The 16,325-nt window shown below is 35.8% G+C and overlaps 1 protein-coding gene across 4 annotated transcripts in view; it reads right to left on the reverse strand.

Annotated features, from left to right (window-relative positions):
* LOC150102523 (uncharacterized) overlaps positions 1-16,325 on the reverse strand; it is a 260,758-nt gene that overhangs the window by 32,192 nt on the left and 212,241 nt on the right. For all 4 annotated transcript variants that reach the window (XM_090399321.1, XM_090399318.1, XM_090399320.1 and 1 more), the window contains one exon: positions 4,968-5,080. In XM_090399321.1, the coding sequence (XP_090255447.1) occupies positions 4,968-5,080 (113 nt within the window). The remainder of the gene's footprint in view (positions 1-4,967; positions 5,081-16,325) is intronic.

Genomic DNA, 16,325 nt, shown 5'->3' on the forward strand with positions numbered 1-16,325 from the left:
TAGGGGCTGTCAGGATCAGATCTTCACTTTACGACAAATAGTGGAGAAATCATGGGAATATAACAAAGATCTCTATTTGAGTTCTGTAGATCTGGAAAAGGCATATGACAAGTGCCAAGAGAGAAGCTATTCAATACGCTACAGTTATATGGTGTCAATGGGGCATTATTATTATTAGACACCTCCAAGGAGTCCAAGACTCATCGAGGGAGGGCACCCGCACTATAGCTTTCTCTCCACCAACTGACCACAACTACACCGCCTACCGCCACTGGTATTTCCACAGATAATCACAAAAATCCATGCCCACGGCAGGATTTGAACCTGCAGCCTTTTGGATGGAGAGCGGATACGCAAACCACTCGGCCAACCAGGCTGGCCAAATTATATCAAGCAATACTTAGTCTTTATTTGAGTTGTAAGTCAGCAGTTAGAATTGATGAAAGTACGGGAAGATGGTTTAATGTTAAATCTGGTGTGAGACAAGGATGTACATTATCCTCTCTGTTATTCATTATCTATATGGATCACATTATGAAGGAAAGTGGTATTAAACATGATATCAAAATTGGAGATGTTAATGTCAGCTCTTTGCTTTATGCGGATGATGTTATACTTCTAAATAAATCCGCTATGAGTCTGCAAGATTCCTTGACTATATTGAATAACTGTTGTAATAGATATGGTATGAAAGTCCGTAATAAAAAGACAAAGACAATGAAAATAGGCAGAATCAATGAAAATGTCAACTGCGTTGTGAACGGAGTGGAACAAGCAAAACATTTCAACTACTTAGGCACGATTTTTAGTGAAGATGGTAAATTAAATATGGAAATAGACAACAGAATCAATAAATCTGGTATGGTAGGAAGTCAATTGAATAAATTCATATGGAATAAGAGAGAAATTAGTCGGAACACTAAATTAGTTGTATACAAGCCAGTTTTCAAACCAGTTTTAACTTATGGATCTGAGAGCTGGGTCAGAAGTAAAACACTTGACCAAAGACTAGAGACCGCAGACATGAGAGTCCTGAGAAAGATTAGAGGCGTGAACAGATGGCATCAATGGCAATATCATATTAAAAACGAGGATATTAGGAAAGAACTTGACATTGTCAGCATCCAGGAATGCGTTAGCAGAGCTAATCTCAGGTGGTATTGGTCACTTAAACAGAATAGGCAAGGAAAGATTAGCAAAACAAGTGTTCCCTGCCAGGTTGGCAGGAAAACGACCCAGAGGAAGACCAAGATATAGGTGGATTGATAAGGTACAAAGTGCCTTAGACAACAGAAATATAAGATCCCATAATATTGGAGTCTTAACAAGTTTTCCTCCAGATCAACAGACTGATCTGGAGGAAAATTGTAGATGTTAGTAATGATGTAAATTTTTCATGTAGTACTATCATATCCTGTACTCCCCTTGAAGGGTACATGGCAGGAATTTGATGATGATGATGACAATGATTTAAAAATTGTATAAAAATTCAGATCATCCATGTCTCACAGTAGCATTTGCCAATGATAATCTAATCTCGCCACAAAGTGAGATTAGATTATGTACTTCTTGCCCAACTTGCCTTTTGCAATTTGTGCTTCACACATAAACAGCACACGTGAAACATAGCTATTGTTCATTTAACCTTTATGCTTTTCATATTTAAAATTACATTAATTGATAAATTAAAGCATTCAAAGTTAATTGCATTGAACTAATTATGATGAGTACTGATGCGCTATACACTCTTAAAACTTTCATATACATCAATAAAAATGCAACCATATGGGCAAATTGAATTTTGTAACACAGGCTGCATAAGCAACACAACAGCACACACACACAACCTAAATGGGCACATAATGCCACTGGTAGTCAGTAAGTGGAATTAAAAAAGTTAGCTAACTGTTTGGCTTAACTCGAAATTCATAAACTTTCATAAACCAATTAACCTCTCTCTATTTGATAGAAGATGCTATTTATTCCCCTTCCTCCTTTAAATTAGTCAAACAGTTAGCTAAATCTTTAATTCTACTTACTGGCCACACAGTCAGGAATACATATCCATACTTGAAGTAGAAAAAATTCCTTATATATAAAAAATTCCACTTATTTAAATCTTCCAGAATTATGGTGAGCTTTGAAGTCACCTCCTTATTCACAAATATTCCCCTTTCTGACACTAAATTTACTGAAAAATGCTTTCTCCCCAGACATTACTGATCTCTTTAATTTTGCTATCCATACTAATTACTTCTCTTGGAATGGCACTTTATTAAAATAGATAGAAGGTACTTCCATGAGCTCTCCCTCACTTCCTGCCCTTTTGGGCAATTTCTATATCGAGCATTTTGAAACACATGGTCTTGATAATGCCAGTCTCAAACCAATTTGGTTAAGATATACTGATGATGTGTTCTCTATTTACATAACATGGCTCAGACACACTAGACTATCCTCCTCCACCACAACAGTCAGCACTGTAGAATCCAGTTCACTATTGAAAAAGAAAATAACTTGATCTTTTTATTTAGATACTCTAACCACACATCTGCTCAATGGCACCTTTCTTTTACATTTTACAGAGACCTACCTACATAGGTAGATACATAAACTTCCTCATCATCTTCCTTCTCAACAATATGGTGTCATCAAAACTCTTGTTAACAGAGCCCCCAACCTCTGTTCCACATAAGCTTTCCTTACAGTGTAACTTGCCTTTATTCATCAAACCTTTCTATTCAATGGTTACAATGCAAATAGATCTACAAATTATTTATCTTCTTACCTCCTCAAGATTCCTCTAAACATAAAGACTACAGTAATGCCACTACTATTTGCTATATTCAGGGCACTTCAGAAAAAATAGCCAGAACTTTAAAGAAATATAATCTCTGTACTGTTTTCAAACCTCATCTCAAGCTAGCTTCACTCTCCTAAAGATCCACTTCCTCCCCTGTTTATTCCAGGTGTTTGTAAGATTCTTTGTTCTTGCAACTTATCATATTATGGTCACATTGGGAGATCTGCTAACATATACCTAGATGAACACAATGCGCATCAGGTATCAAAACTATGGTCAGTCAGGTCTAGCAGACCATGCTTTGGATATTTTGCATAGAATCAGATGGAACAAAACTATTATGCTTCACCACAGTGCATACAAACTTGAAAGACTTTTTTTTTTCTTTTTTTTAAAAATCAGTAACAGATTAAAAAAAAAAACCAAACCAATCTTAATAAACGTGGTTGTATTAAATCTCCCAAAATCTGAGAAAATAATTCTTTGGCCTCCTGCCCAATACCTAAATCTATCAAACAGCATCCATAGAGATGTCCCTCATAAGACTTTAGTCTTTAATTAGCCTATTTACAATTTTAATGTTATTACAAGTTTAATATTGTATTCCTAGGATGTCTTTATGACAGACAAAATATTGAAACGATTAAACCTGCTGTTTAATTATTTCTCTTTGTGCTGTAGTTATTCCATTAAATTGTATGATTTGACTGAATAACTGTTGTAATAAATTTGGTATGAAAATCAGCAACAAGAAGCCCAAAACTATCAAAATATGCATAACACAAAGTATCAACTGCATTCTCAATGTAGAATCCATAGAACAGGTAAAATATTTCAAGGACTTAGGCATTATTGGTACTGAAGATGGCAAACTAAATAAGGAAATAGAGAACAGAATAAGCAATGGGCCTAGTGGAAGACAGATGAATAAATTCATATGGAATAAGAGAGAAATTAGCTAAAACATTAAACCAGCAGTATACAAGACAATATTCAAACCAAATTTAAATTATGGATTGGGTTAGAAATAAAGGTTCTTCCTGAGATCCTGATGCCAGACACCTGTTTTGCCACCTTTTGTTTACCATTTGACATATTTATTTCAACACACCACATGATAATGGTGTCAAGTTCCTTCTTGATATCTTCATTTTATATAATTCTACCAAAGATTCCATCTACTCCTTCCTCTAATTTTCCCGAGAACTATCATATCTGCAAAACCTAGCCAATGATCAACTGCTTTATTAGAATATCAATATGGGTGAAAAGGAAATCATGCATAATCATAACTGAGATGAGTGAAAATACTGGATCCAGAAAGAGTTCCACTCTTCTCATATACAAACAGGTAGCTTGTACAAAATCAAGGTCCCAGATTTGTATGATGGAGATAACTGTTTACTTTTATATATATGCTGTAAAAATAAGATTGTAAACTAGTTTACAATCTATTTTATAGCCTCCAACAGCTGTGTAGTAATAAGTTTTATAAGAATGCAACATGTACAAACATATTTGTACATGTACAAGAAAAATACTTTCAAATGGTGTATCAAATTAATGCGAATTAAAATTTTTTGTCCTATCACAGATTAGTGTTGCAATGTTAATAAAAACATATCATCACTGAAATATTTGCTAAAATTGTATATTATCAATATCATATCAATTTTAAACATATCACTGTCATACAAGCAACAAAATATTGCACTTATAAAGTAAAAAAGTAAACATAGTTTGCCTGATACTGATATAAATAAAACTATACGTATAGTGTACTTATTTTCCAAACGAATTTAAGATAGAACTGTTAATAACTTCAGTAGACACGGTCAGCATTTATAAATCTGACTTAAAATAAATCATTTAAAATTATCTACAATGTTCAACATGAGAAGTTTTTATTTTATTTTATTTATTTATTTTTTATAAAAGCTACAGGATCTCAAATGTGGTTACTGCAGTCAATAAATGTGAAAACAGGAAACATCCTTATTTGAAATATGATCTCATGACAACAGCTCCAAACTGTTTACTTATTTTTAAGTAATCAATATAATAATTTATGAAGTTATCATGTAATGAAAATTATTTTTATAATTCCAAAAAGATGAACATTTTTATAATGGAAGGAAAAAGAGAAAATGATAAATTTAATTACCGTGATTGGGGTCCTGACTGGTGAAAATTCCTTCTTTGATACCTGTTTCTAATGAATGTTTGTTTTTGAACTATTAGATTTCTTATTTCTTCTAAAGACCAAGAAAGCTTGCTCTACAAAAATCAGAACAGTTTTTTTTTTTTTTTTTAAATCAGTGAACATATAAATGCTACAAATTCTAGAAACTGGAATTTTAATATCTTTGAATTCTTTTCATATAATATTTGAATTTGTTAAATTAATAAAAGACATGCTGTTTTGGAAGCATTATGAGGTGGGGGGAGACTTGGAAATTTCTGATAAACACCTAGAACAAAAATGATATAAAGCAACTGATATAACTACAAGAAAAAATATATCTTAAAACTCTTTAATCTCCCATGTTTCATCAAATTGTAACAATTATTTTTTTTCTTTTGGGCTAACAAGAAGACAAAATTAATTTTTGTTACAGGTGTTTACCAGAACTTTTCAGGCCTTTCTTGTATATGTAAATCATTTTAGTAGTAGACTGTCTCAGCAGAAATGCAGCTTTTTTTTTTTATATTTATTTTTTATTTTAAAGATACCTGTTTAGTAAGAATTCATTAATGATGAAATATACTGCTAAACAGAAATGTTAAAGATGGCACTGAAAGTAAAGTCATCTTGAATATAGGCTGCTTTATTTCAGTAACATTTAAATTAAAACAATCTGCATTTTTAAAATAAGCTATTTTGGATTTGTATATATTTATTGATGGTAGTAGCTAAAAAAACAGTTTAAAGGCAGCTTTTATCATGATCAGTGCTCTGGAAACATGTTTTAGTGAGAATTTTATGCACATTGTTCATGGCGCATTTTAAGTAATAAAAGTAATGCACATAAATACATAATTAAATAAGAGATAACATATAAGATGTTATATAAGGAAAATATTAATATGGGAAAGGAAGAAGTAGTAATAATATTTAATAATAAACACAAAGACATACTTCTTGATTGGCAGGAAAATTCAAGTTGAATGATATTGACAAATAGCAAAATGAGAAACAGAACTATGAGACTTATGCTTATAATCTCATAGAAGATTCTACCATATGAGTTTTTCAAGTCACTGGAGAGGATAATTGATATAAAAACATCTGGTTCTTGTTGAAGATCTAAGCATCAGAGTAGGAAATGAATATCTGTCACACAGATCTCTTTTGGGAAAATTTGGAAAAAAGAGCAAAGCTAATAATAATGGTAAATATCTTCTGTAATTATGTTCAGGACATAACTAGTTATTACTAATAGCATGTTTCAACATAAAGAAGTACACAAATTAATATGGGGAGAACATAAAAAAAAAAAAAATAAAAAAAAAAAAAAAGTCATTCACTGTGCTATCGTTGATGATTTCTTCATGTGAAAGTACAAGAGCACACAGAGAATTTGAAATAGGAAATATTAAAAACAAAAAATATGTAACAATGTTTTAAAAAGAATTAAAGTCAGGCAACTTTTAGAGGTGAACAGTACTCAACTAAACAAATATTACTCAAGAAAAAATGAAAGAGTTTGAAAACAAGAACCAAACCAAAGAGTCTCAATGATAAAAAGTGAAGAAAACATTAATTGATTCAACTATGGACATATGATGAAGATGTATGCAAGGATAGAACAATTCAAAGTTTATGTTAGATGCAAGAAATGAAAGCAGTAGTCCTGGAAAAGGAGAAAATGCCAAAAAATTACTGGTGAGTTAGCCAGCAAATGCTTTGAGGGAATGCAAAGAAAAATGTAAAATTAGCCAAACAAAAGACATCAGCCTTGGGTAAGAGCACAGAAAACAAATATTGTTAAGTGACAAAATGTTCTAAAGGCTATTGAGAAAGCTTCAAATTGGAGGAAAGAGTACTGTAAAAGGCATCAAAAATGATAACGATATTCTGGATGTCTGGAGTAGTTAATTTGAAAGATTGTTAAATGAGATAAGCAGTGACAGAACTGTGGTTGGAAATATTCAAGAAAAATGCAATCCGGAGTGCACATCGATCCTCGAGGTAGAATAAGCTTACATTTCCACATTTCAGAAAAATCTGAAATGTGAAAATATAAGGTGGAGAATATTCAAACAGAAATGCTTAAATAGGAGGAATAAAAGTAGTCTTTTACAGTAGCTCCTCTGCATAATTCAAAAGAAATCAGCTAAGAAGGCTAATTGGGCTGGAGATCTCACGATTCCTCCTCTACAGAAAGGGAAATAAAACTGAACATGAGAGAACAAGAACAGTCAGCAGGGAAATTCTTTCCATACTGACCATTCTTAGGTAAGATTTATGAAATCATACTTTACATATGTGTATATATATATATATACAGGGTGTTCGGGATAAATTTGACAGTTTCGTAAGGAAAAAGAAAATCTTCTTTGTATCTATTAAATTTAATGAATTGACAAAAAAACATTACAGGCAGAGTTAATTACAATACTATCAACAAGATTTACTCAAAATAACCACCATTAGCATCGATCACAGCTTCAATTCTGCTTCGGAACCTCGAACAAGCTGATGCTACAGTCTCCCTGGGAAGGGCCGCAAAAACTGTTTTAATTTTATCCATTAACTGGGCTTTTGTATTACTGGAAGTGCGATTGGTGTCTTTTTCAACTGCGCCCCATACAAAATAATCCATGGGGTTAAGGTCTGGGGAGTTTGGAGGCCAAACATTTGGACTGGTGAAGTCGTAGAAATTTTCAGACAACCATATTTGACTTTTCCCAGAGGTGTGGCAAGGGGCCGAATCCTGCTGCCATACATATGGCCTACCATTGGCTACCCTTGTTATCCAGGGCTTGACTACAGTTAGCAACTCCACGAACAAAGCCCGAATTCCATTATTAAAGGCGAGTCCATTATTAAAGGTGTGCTAGAGGATAAAATGCACAAGGTATGTTTTCCAGGCGGTAAAATGAGTAGAGTGATTGAGGCATTGAACATGAGGCGGGAACGAGCAAAAGAGTTAATTGTATTAATTGGAACAAATGATTTGAGAGAGAACAAAGAGCATGTCAAAATGAATGTCAGGAGACTGCTTGGAAAGATAAAGGAGAATAGTGTGACAGGAAGGGTGGTCAGTGTGTTGCCTAGGTATGATTGTGGTGAAATGAGGCGGAGAGCAAGGATTATGAATGATATTCTGGCTGAAATGTGTGAGGAGATGGGAGTACAGTTTGTTAATGTGTGGAATGAGTTTGAGGGACGAAGTGAGCTGTATGGGAGCGATGGACTGCATTTGAGTGGTTATGGTGTGAGTCGCTTGGAGAGACTGCTGCTGGAAGGTAGAGAAGTGAATAGAGAGAATGAATCAGATCAAGAGGGGAGTGATGTGGAAGAGCAGGAGAGTAAGACAGGAGAGATTGAAGGAGTGGAAATGAATGTGGAAGTGAGTGGTATGAGTATAGATAATGAGAGAATGGGTGTGCAAGAGGAGCAGGGAAACGGGGAGGCTCAGGGTGGACAGGGATACACAGCGTGAGAAAGGTGGATGCTCCAAGAGGAGGTGAGAGAATGTGTAGGCAGGAAAGTAATGGGATGATCAGGGATCAAAAGGAAACAGATGGAATTGCAAAGGGTTCTAAAATGAAGAAGCAGAAAGGGAAATGGCCCCAGTCCAGCATGGAGAGATCACATCGAGTGAGTGGTATCAGTGGAACTAGCTGTAGATCCAGAAATGAGTTGTTGTGTTTGTATACCAATGCTAGAAGTATAAGAAACAAGGCGGATGAAATGGTTGCACTAATTGCGTCTGTGCACCCAGAGATTGTCGGAATAAGTGAGACATGGTTAGATGAGGATGACATCCTGACAGGAATAGAGATGGAAAGGTATGATGTGTTTCGTGAGGATAGAAGGGGTAAAAAGGGAGGGGGAGTGCTATTGATGATAGAGAAAGAGTTATGTCCATACAAGGTAGAGATGCAAGGGGGAAATGGGGCCAGTGGTTTTGAGGCAGTATGGTGTGAGATAGAGGTGAATAGAATCAAATACTTGGTGGGATGTTGTTATAGACCTGGTAATGTGGATGGTGGTGATAGTGAAATGTATAGTCAAATAAGCCAAGCAAATAAGAAAAGGGTGATCATTATGGGTGATTTTAATTATGGCAATATAGACTGGAATGAAGAGATAGCAACTGGAAGTAAAGAAAATGAGTTTCTTGAGTTTTTGAGGGATAACTACCTCAGACAGTATGTAACAGAGGGCACAAGAGGATTAAGGGTCTTGGATTTGGTCATCTCATCGGAGGATGTAATTATCAAAGAGGTATCAAATCATCCACCAATTGGTGAAAGTGACCATGAGGTGATTACTTGGGTGGTTGCCAGCAGTGCAAGGACCCCTGTGAAAAAAGGGTATATGTGGAACTACAAGGGGGGTGATTATGAAGAGCTCAGGAGACAGCTTGCAGGTGTAGCATGGAATGAGGAGTTAGCTGGAAAAGAGATCAATGCAGCTTGGGGGATTTTCAAAAAATATTTAGTGGATGCAATGTCTAAATGTATACCACGGGTGAGAAGGGTAAATAAGTTAGGTGTGAGATGGATGAATAAAGAGATTAAGCATGCAATACAGAGAAAAAGGGCATTGTGGAGGCAGCATAAGAGAAGTGGAAGTAACCAATTTCATGAGTTCTACAAAGACCAGGCAAGGAGAGTGACTTGGTTGGTGAGAGTAGCTAAAGAGAGGTATGAACAGCAGTTAGCTAATGAAGCTAAAAAGAATCCTAGGGAGTTCTTTCGATATGTAGCCAGCAAAAGAAAGAATGATTATGGAAGGATGACATTGATTGGAGGAAATGGTATAAAGACAGCTGTTGCAGAATGTGTGGTGGAGATACTTAATGAGCAGTTCATAAAGATCTTTCAATCTTGTGAATGTGACTTCATGGAGAGATTAAGAGCAGTTGATGATGGGGAGGAGAGACTGACTGTAAGTGAGCAAGAGGTGTTTGGGGAGTTGAGTAAACTAGATGTAAATAAGGCTGTGGGACTTGATAATATATCACCGCGTATTCTGAAGGAATGTGCCAGAGAGTTGACACCTGCCTTGACATATTTTTTTAATACGAGTCTTGCACTTGGCCAAGTCCCTAAAGAGTGGAAGGAGGGCAAGATTGTGCCACTTCATAAAGGAGGTGATCGAACTCAAGCATCAAACTATAGGCCTATCTGTGTGTCGGGTGTTGTGGTTAAGTTGTTGGAGAAGCTTGTGAGAGCTAGAATCCAGAGTTGGGTTGACAACAATGGTATAATCTTTGATGGACAGCATGGATTTGCTAAAGGGAGGTCGTGTTTTAGTAATCTACTTACTTATTACAATAAAGTGACTGCTTCCTTGGACAGAGGAGAAGGATACACAGTAATATACTTGGATTTCGCAAAAGCTTTTGATAGAGTGCCTCATGATAAGTTGACAGTCAAACTAGAGCAGATGGGGTTGGATATTAGATTAGTGCATTGGATTGGAGACTGGCTATCTGATAGGTATCAACAAGTTGTGTATGGGGGTGCAATATCCAGGAAAAGGAAAGTCACTAGTGGAGTGCCTCAGGGATCTGTTTTAGGGCCATTACTATTTAACTTGTATATTAATGATATTGGCGAAGATTTGGATGGAGATATTCAGTTGTTTGCAGATGATGCAAAGTTGGGAAGAACCATAAAGAGTAGTGAAGATGTTGTGGCCTTGCAAGAAGACTTGAATAAATTGAGTGATTGGGCAAGCAAATGGGGGTGTGAGTTCAATGTTGCAAAATGTAAGGTTTTAAAATTTGGAAAACAAAGATGGGATGCAGAATTTATGCTTGGTGAGAATATATTGTTGGAAGTAGAGGAAATAAGAGATCTCTGGGAGTGATAGTGGATAAGGATCTAAAATTTAGGGGTCACATCGCCAAAATTGTGAAGACAACACAAAGACTTCTGGGAATGATGAGGAGGACACTGACGTGTAGAAGTAGGGAGATTCTTGTTCCATTGTATAAGGCTTTGATTAGGCCACACATGGACTATTGTGCCCAGATTTGGTCACCTGGTTTTCAGAAGGATGAGGAGATGTTGGAAAGGGTCCAAAGGCGACTGACTAAGGTAGTTTCTGACCTCTGGAATGTCGAGTATGAGGAAAGATTGAAAAGATGTAATTTGCAGAGACTAGTGGAGAGAAGGAAGAGGGGAGATATGATAGAGACCTACAAGTTGGTAAGGGGTTGCTATAGGATCAATGGTGGAGAAGTTCTACAGCGAATAGTGGGAGATCAGGGGAGAACCAGAGGTCATCCCTGGAAACTGTATAAAGAGGGTGTGAGTAGGGGAGTGAGAGGCAGGTTTTTTTCGTGCAGAGTTGTGAATGATTGGAATGCCTTGCCTGAGAGTGTGGTGTCTGCAAGGAGTTTGAATGTGTTTAAGACCCGGTATGATGAGATGTGTGTGAGATAAAAGGACCTCCTAGATGAGTCTTTGACTCCATGAGGTCTTGTTTAATAATAATAATAATAATAATTCCAATGCCAGGGTTCTTCAACACCTGTTCCTGCAGATTTGCGAGGAATTCTGCTGTACGAACGCAATCAGATCGTCTGCTAGGGATCTTTCTTCTTGCTACATCCTCGTAGTCACCATTGCAAGTCTCTAGTTCATGCCTGATTGTTTTTACTGTATTCAGGGAGCATTGGGCAGCAGTCGTAATATCCTTATTTTGATGGCGGGCACGAATCATCATGATACAAGTTATTCTCTTCCATGATTCAGGTGGGTTCCAGCTATCCATCCTTTCTGACATCTTGTATATGAATGAAGAAGGGTCCAAACTTTTAAATGAAGAGAAGTGTGTGTTAATACATGTAACTTACGGAAAAATATAATTAATTATAAATATGTCAAATTTATCCCGAACACCCTGTACACACACACACACACATATATATGTGTGTGTGCGTGTGTATGGCTCCAATTCATGAAATGTTTTTGGAAACCTACAATACAGTAAGGATTTTTTCCCCCTAGATCAGTGTTTCTCAACCTTCTTTCATGTGTGCCCCCCCCCCCCCCCCCAACCCCTGCAATTCTTGTGTTGAGACACTGACAAAACCCATAAAAGTAAGCAAAACAAACAAACAACAACAAAAAAAAAACAAAAAGAATTAAAATTTTTAAATATTCATACAAATTTAAATATGTTATCAAATCTTTCGAAAATTGTATAGATCTGGCATCACCGAACAGACCGTTGAATCATATCAGCCTTTCAGAAACATTTGTGATTTCATCACAGGAAGTCTCGAATGTTCTGGAAATGTTTCTGCGAGTATAAATAAGGCTTGAAATGGCAAGACAGCAGTGACATTGCAACAGTGACTAACGGTGAGAAGTCGACAGTTCGAGTTACTTTACTTCTATTGTGATAGAAGTAAAATAACGATTGTGATACACGGTATAAAAACAATCTTTTCTAGTGTAAAAAAAAAAGCATAAATTTTTAATTGGACATAAGCAGGCATCTGACGACTGTGGAGCGTCAATGTCAACAAATTCAGGTTCACAGAATATCACTCCGAAAGTAAAATCAAGAAAGCATGTAGCAGAATAATTAGATTTCGGTTTTAAATACTGAAGTAAATAAAGAACGACCACTGTGTGTTATTGGTTCAAAAATTTTGGTGACTGATAGCGTAAAACTGAATGAACTTAAAAAGATGTTAGGAAACACGTCATAAGGAGTATATTAACAAACCGTGAGAGGTTTTTGCTACCAAACTGAAATGTTTTGAAAAGCAAAAACTAGAATTAAAAGAGCTTTACTAGTTTCTTACAAAGTTGTATATAAAATAACTAGGTGCAAAAAGCCCTACACTATCAGAGAAGATCTAATTCTGCCAGCTGCGATTGATGTTGTGGAAACTATGCTTGGAGAGTTTTACCACAGTACATACCTCTATCAAATGATAATACTGTTTCTCGGCAAATTGGTGATATATATGTGAAAATATGGCAACAAACGTTGTCTAAGCTTTGTGACCAGTTATTCTCAATTCAGTTTGACGAGGCAACAGATAGCAACAAGGACTGTCATTTAATCGCTTATGTTCGATTTTGCAATGGATTATCAGCAGTTGAAGAGTTATCGTTTTGTAAACCAATTGAAAGAAGAGCCACAGCACCTAAATTGTTCAAAATACTGGACGATTTTATATGCAAGGCAATCATACAATGAAAAAATTGTGTTGGAATTTGCACTGATAGTTATGTCTGGAAGGTTTAAAAGTTTACAAGCCCTTGTGAGGAGAAAATCCTCACAATGTATTTCGACACATTGCATGATTGCAAGAGAGAAGCTCTTGCTGCAAAGGAAATGAGTCCTGGTCTAAACATTGTGTAAACAATAGTTATAACCAGTGGTGAGCTATAAGGGGCTCGCACGAGCCCTTTGTTAAATTTTTCTCAAACTTGCGAGCACCTTGTTTTTCTTGTTTAATAATCTTGTAGAATTAGAAAATACCACTGTGGAATGTATACATGCTACTATAATTGCTACTTTAAATTCATATGGATTTTCTAATAACTATATAAAAAATCATTTCATTGCATTTTGTTCTGATGGAGCTAGTGTAATGTTAGGAAACAAATCAGGTGTTGCAATCAAACTTCTACAAAAATTTCCAAACGTTGTGATTTGGCATTGCGCTCATCGTTTACACTTAGCATTAGACGATTCGATAAAAAAACATCAAAAAAATAAATCATTTTGAAATATTTATGGATAAATTATATGCTTTTTATCATCAATCACCAAAAAATCAACGAGAATTAAATACGATTGCAAAAGACCCTGGTATTGAAATTTTAAAGATCGGCTGTGTGTTTGGACCACGATGGGCAGCTTGTGGTTTACGAACGGTTCTTGCTTTGTGGAGAAATTACCCAGCTTTATGCAAGCATTTTGCATCGAATGATAAATATAAATTTTTTAAACTAACTTCTCAACTTGGAATTTTTAAAAGATCTAGCATTAATGATTGATATCCTATAGGAATTATCATATCTGTCAGAAGCTCTGCAAAGTCGCAATATAAGTATTATAAGGGCTAAGTTAGGCCTTTTTTTTTTTTTTTTTCTGCTCGACGATGTGAGCCCTTTGTTAAAATTTCCATAGTTCACCACTGGTTATAACCATGGTGAATTATATAAAAATGAGACCCTTAATATCAAGACTGTTTTCTGAACTTTGCAAAGACATGGCTGGAGCGGAACTTTAAGTGTTACTAGTTTACTGTGAGACAAGATGGTTATCACAGGGAAAATGTTTACAACGTTTATGCATTAAGAGACGAAATAGATCTTCTTGGAAGAGAAAAATCATGAAGAAGTAGAGAAGTTTAGAGACCACTTATTTGTGATGAAATTGAGCTATTTGGTGGACATATTCAAGAGACTAAATATATTAAACCTGCAACTCCAAGGAAAAAATACGCATATCTTAGAGATGAGTGACAAAGTTAATGTTTTTTGTTAAAAGCTAGAGTTATGGAACAAAAAAGATACAGCAACAAAAATGAGAAATGTTTGCAAATGTGAATGAATTTATCAAAGCCTACAAGGCAGAAGAGCAACACATTCAAGTTTTATTTGCAACTACTGAAAATCATTTAACAATGTTGACAAAGAATTTTAGAAACTATTTTATAACAGACAACATAATGGCAATGTACGAGTGGGTTAGGAAACCATTTCAAATTACCTTGAAGGTTTCTCAATTGAAGATGAGGAACAATTTATAGACTTCACTTCAAGTGGTGAAATCAAAAGACAATTTGTCTAAATCACTGTTTGAATTTTGGGCCAGTGTTGATGAATTTTCTGCACTAAAGTCAAGAGCTTTTCATGCACTTTTGCCATTTCCAACATCTTATCTTTGTTAAATTTGTTAAGATTTTCTACAGTGGCTGCCTTAAAAGTTTAATATAGAAAGAGAATTAAGAGTGTCAATTTCCAATGTATCATCATTATATGAAAACTTTGCTCTAAAACACAGGCCCAAGGAAGCCATTAATTTTTAGATTCATTGTTATTATTATTATTATTATTATTATTATTATTAAAACAAGACCTCATGGAGTCAAAGACTCATCTAGGAGGTCCTTTTATCTCACACACATCTCATCATACCGGGTCTTAAACACATTCAAACTCCCTGCAGACACCACACTCTCAGGCAAGGCATTCCAATCATTCACAACTCTGCACGAAAAAAACCTGCCTCTCACTCCCCTACTCACACCCTCTTTATACAGTTTCCAGGTATGACCTCTGGTTCTCCCCTGATCTCCCACTATTCTCTGTAGAACTTCTCCACCATTGATCCTATAACAACCCCTTACCAACTTGTAGGTCTCTATCATATCTCCCCTCTTCCTTCTCTCCACTAGACTCTGCAAATTACATCTTTTCAATCTTTCCTCATACTCGACATTCCAGAGGTCAGAAACTACCTTAGTCAGTCACCTTTGTACCCTTTCCAACATCTCTTCATCCTTCTGAAAACCAGGTGACCAAATCTGGGCACAATAGTCCATGTGTGGCCTAATCAAAGCCTTATACAATGGAACAAGAATCTCCCTACTTCTACACGTCAGTGTCTTCCTCATCATTCCCAGAAGTCTTTGTGTTGTCTTCACAATTTTGGAGATGTGTCCCCTAAATTTTAGATCTTTATCCACTATCACTCCCAGATCTCTTATTTCCTCTACTTCCAACAATATATTCTCACCAAGCATAAATTCTGCATCCCATCTTTGTTTTCCAAATTTTAAAACCTTACATTTTGCAACATTGAACTCGCATCCCCATTTGCTTGCCCAATCACTCAATTTATTCAAGTCTTCTTGCAAGGCCACAACATCTTCACTACTCTTTATGGTTCGTCCCAACTTTGCATCATCTGCAAACAACTGAATATCTCCATCCAAATCTTCGCCAATATCATTAATATACAAGTTAAATAGTAATGGCCCTAAAACAGATCCCTGAGGCACTCCAGTAGTGACTTTCCTTTTCCTGGATATTGCACCCCCATACACAACTTGTTGATACCTATCAGATAGCCAGTCTCCAATCCAATGCACTAATCTAATATCCAACCCCATCTGCTCTAGTTTGACTGTCAACTTATCATGAGGTACTCTATCAAAAGCTTTTGCAAAATCTAAGTATATTACTGTGTATCCTTCTCCTCTGTCCAAGGAAGCAGTCACTTTATTGTAATAAGTAAGTAGATTACTAAAACACGACCTCCCTTTAGCAAATCCATGCTGTCCATCAAAGATTATACCATTGT

Source organism: Typopeltis vanoorti, chromosome 10 (genome assembly GCF_054136105.1).
Source record: "Typopeltis vanoorti isolate ZY-2024b chromosome 10, IOZ_Tvanoo_1.0, whole genome shotgun sequence".
NCBI classification, from domain to species: Eukaryota; Metazoa; Arthropoda; class Arachnida; order Uropygi; family Thelyphonidae; genus Typopeltis; species Typopeltis vanoorti.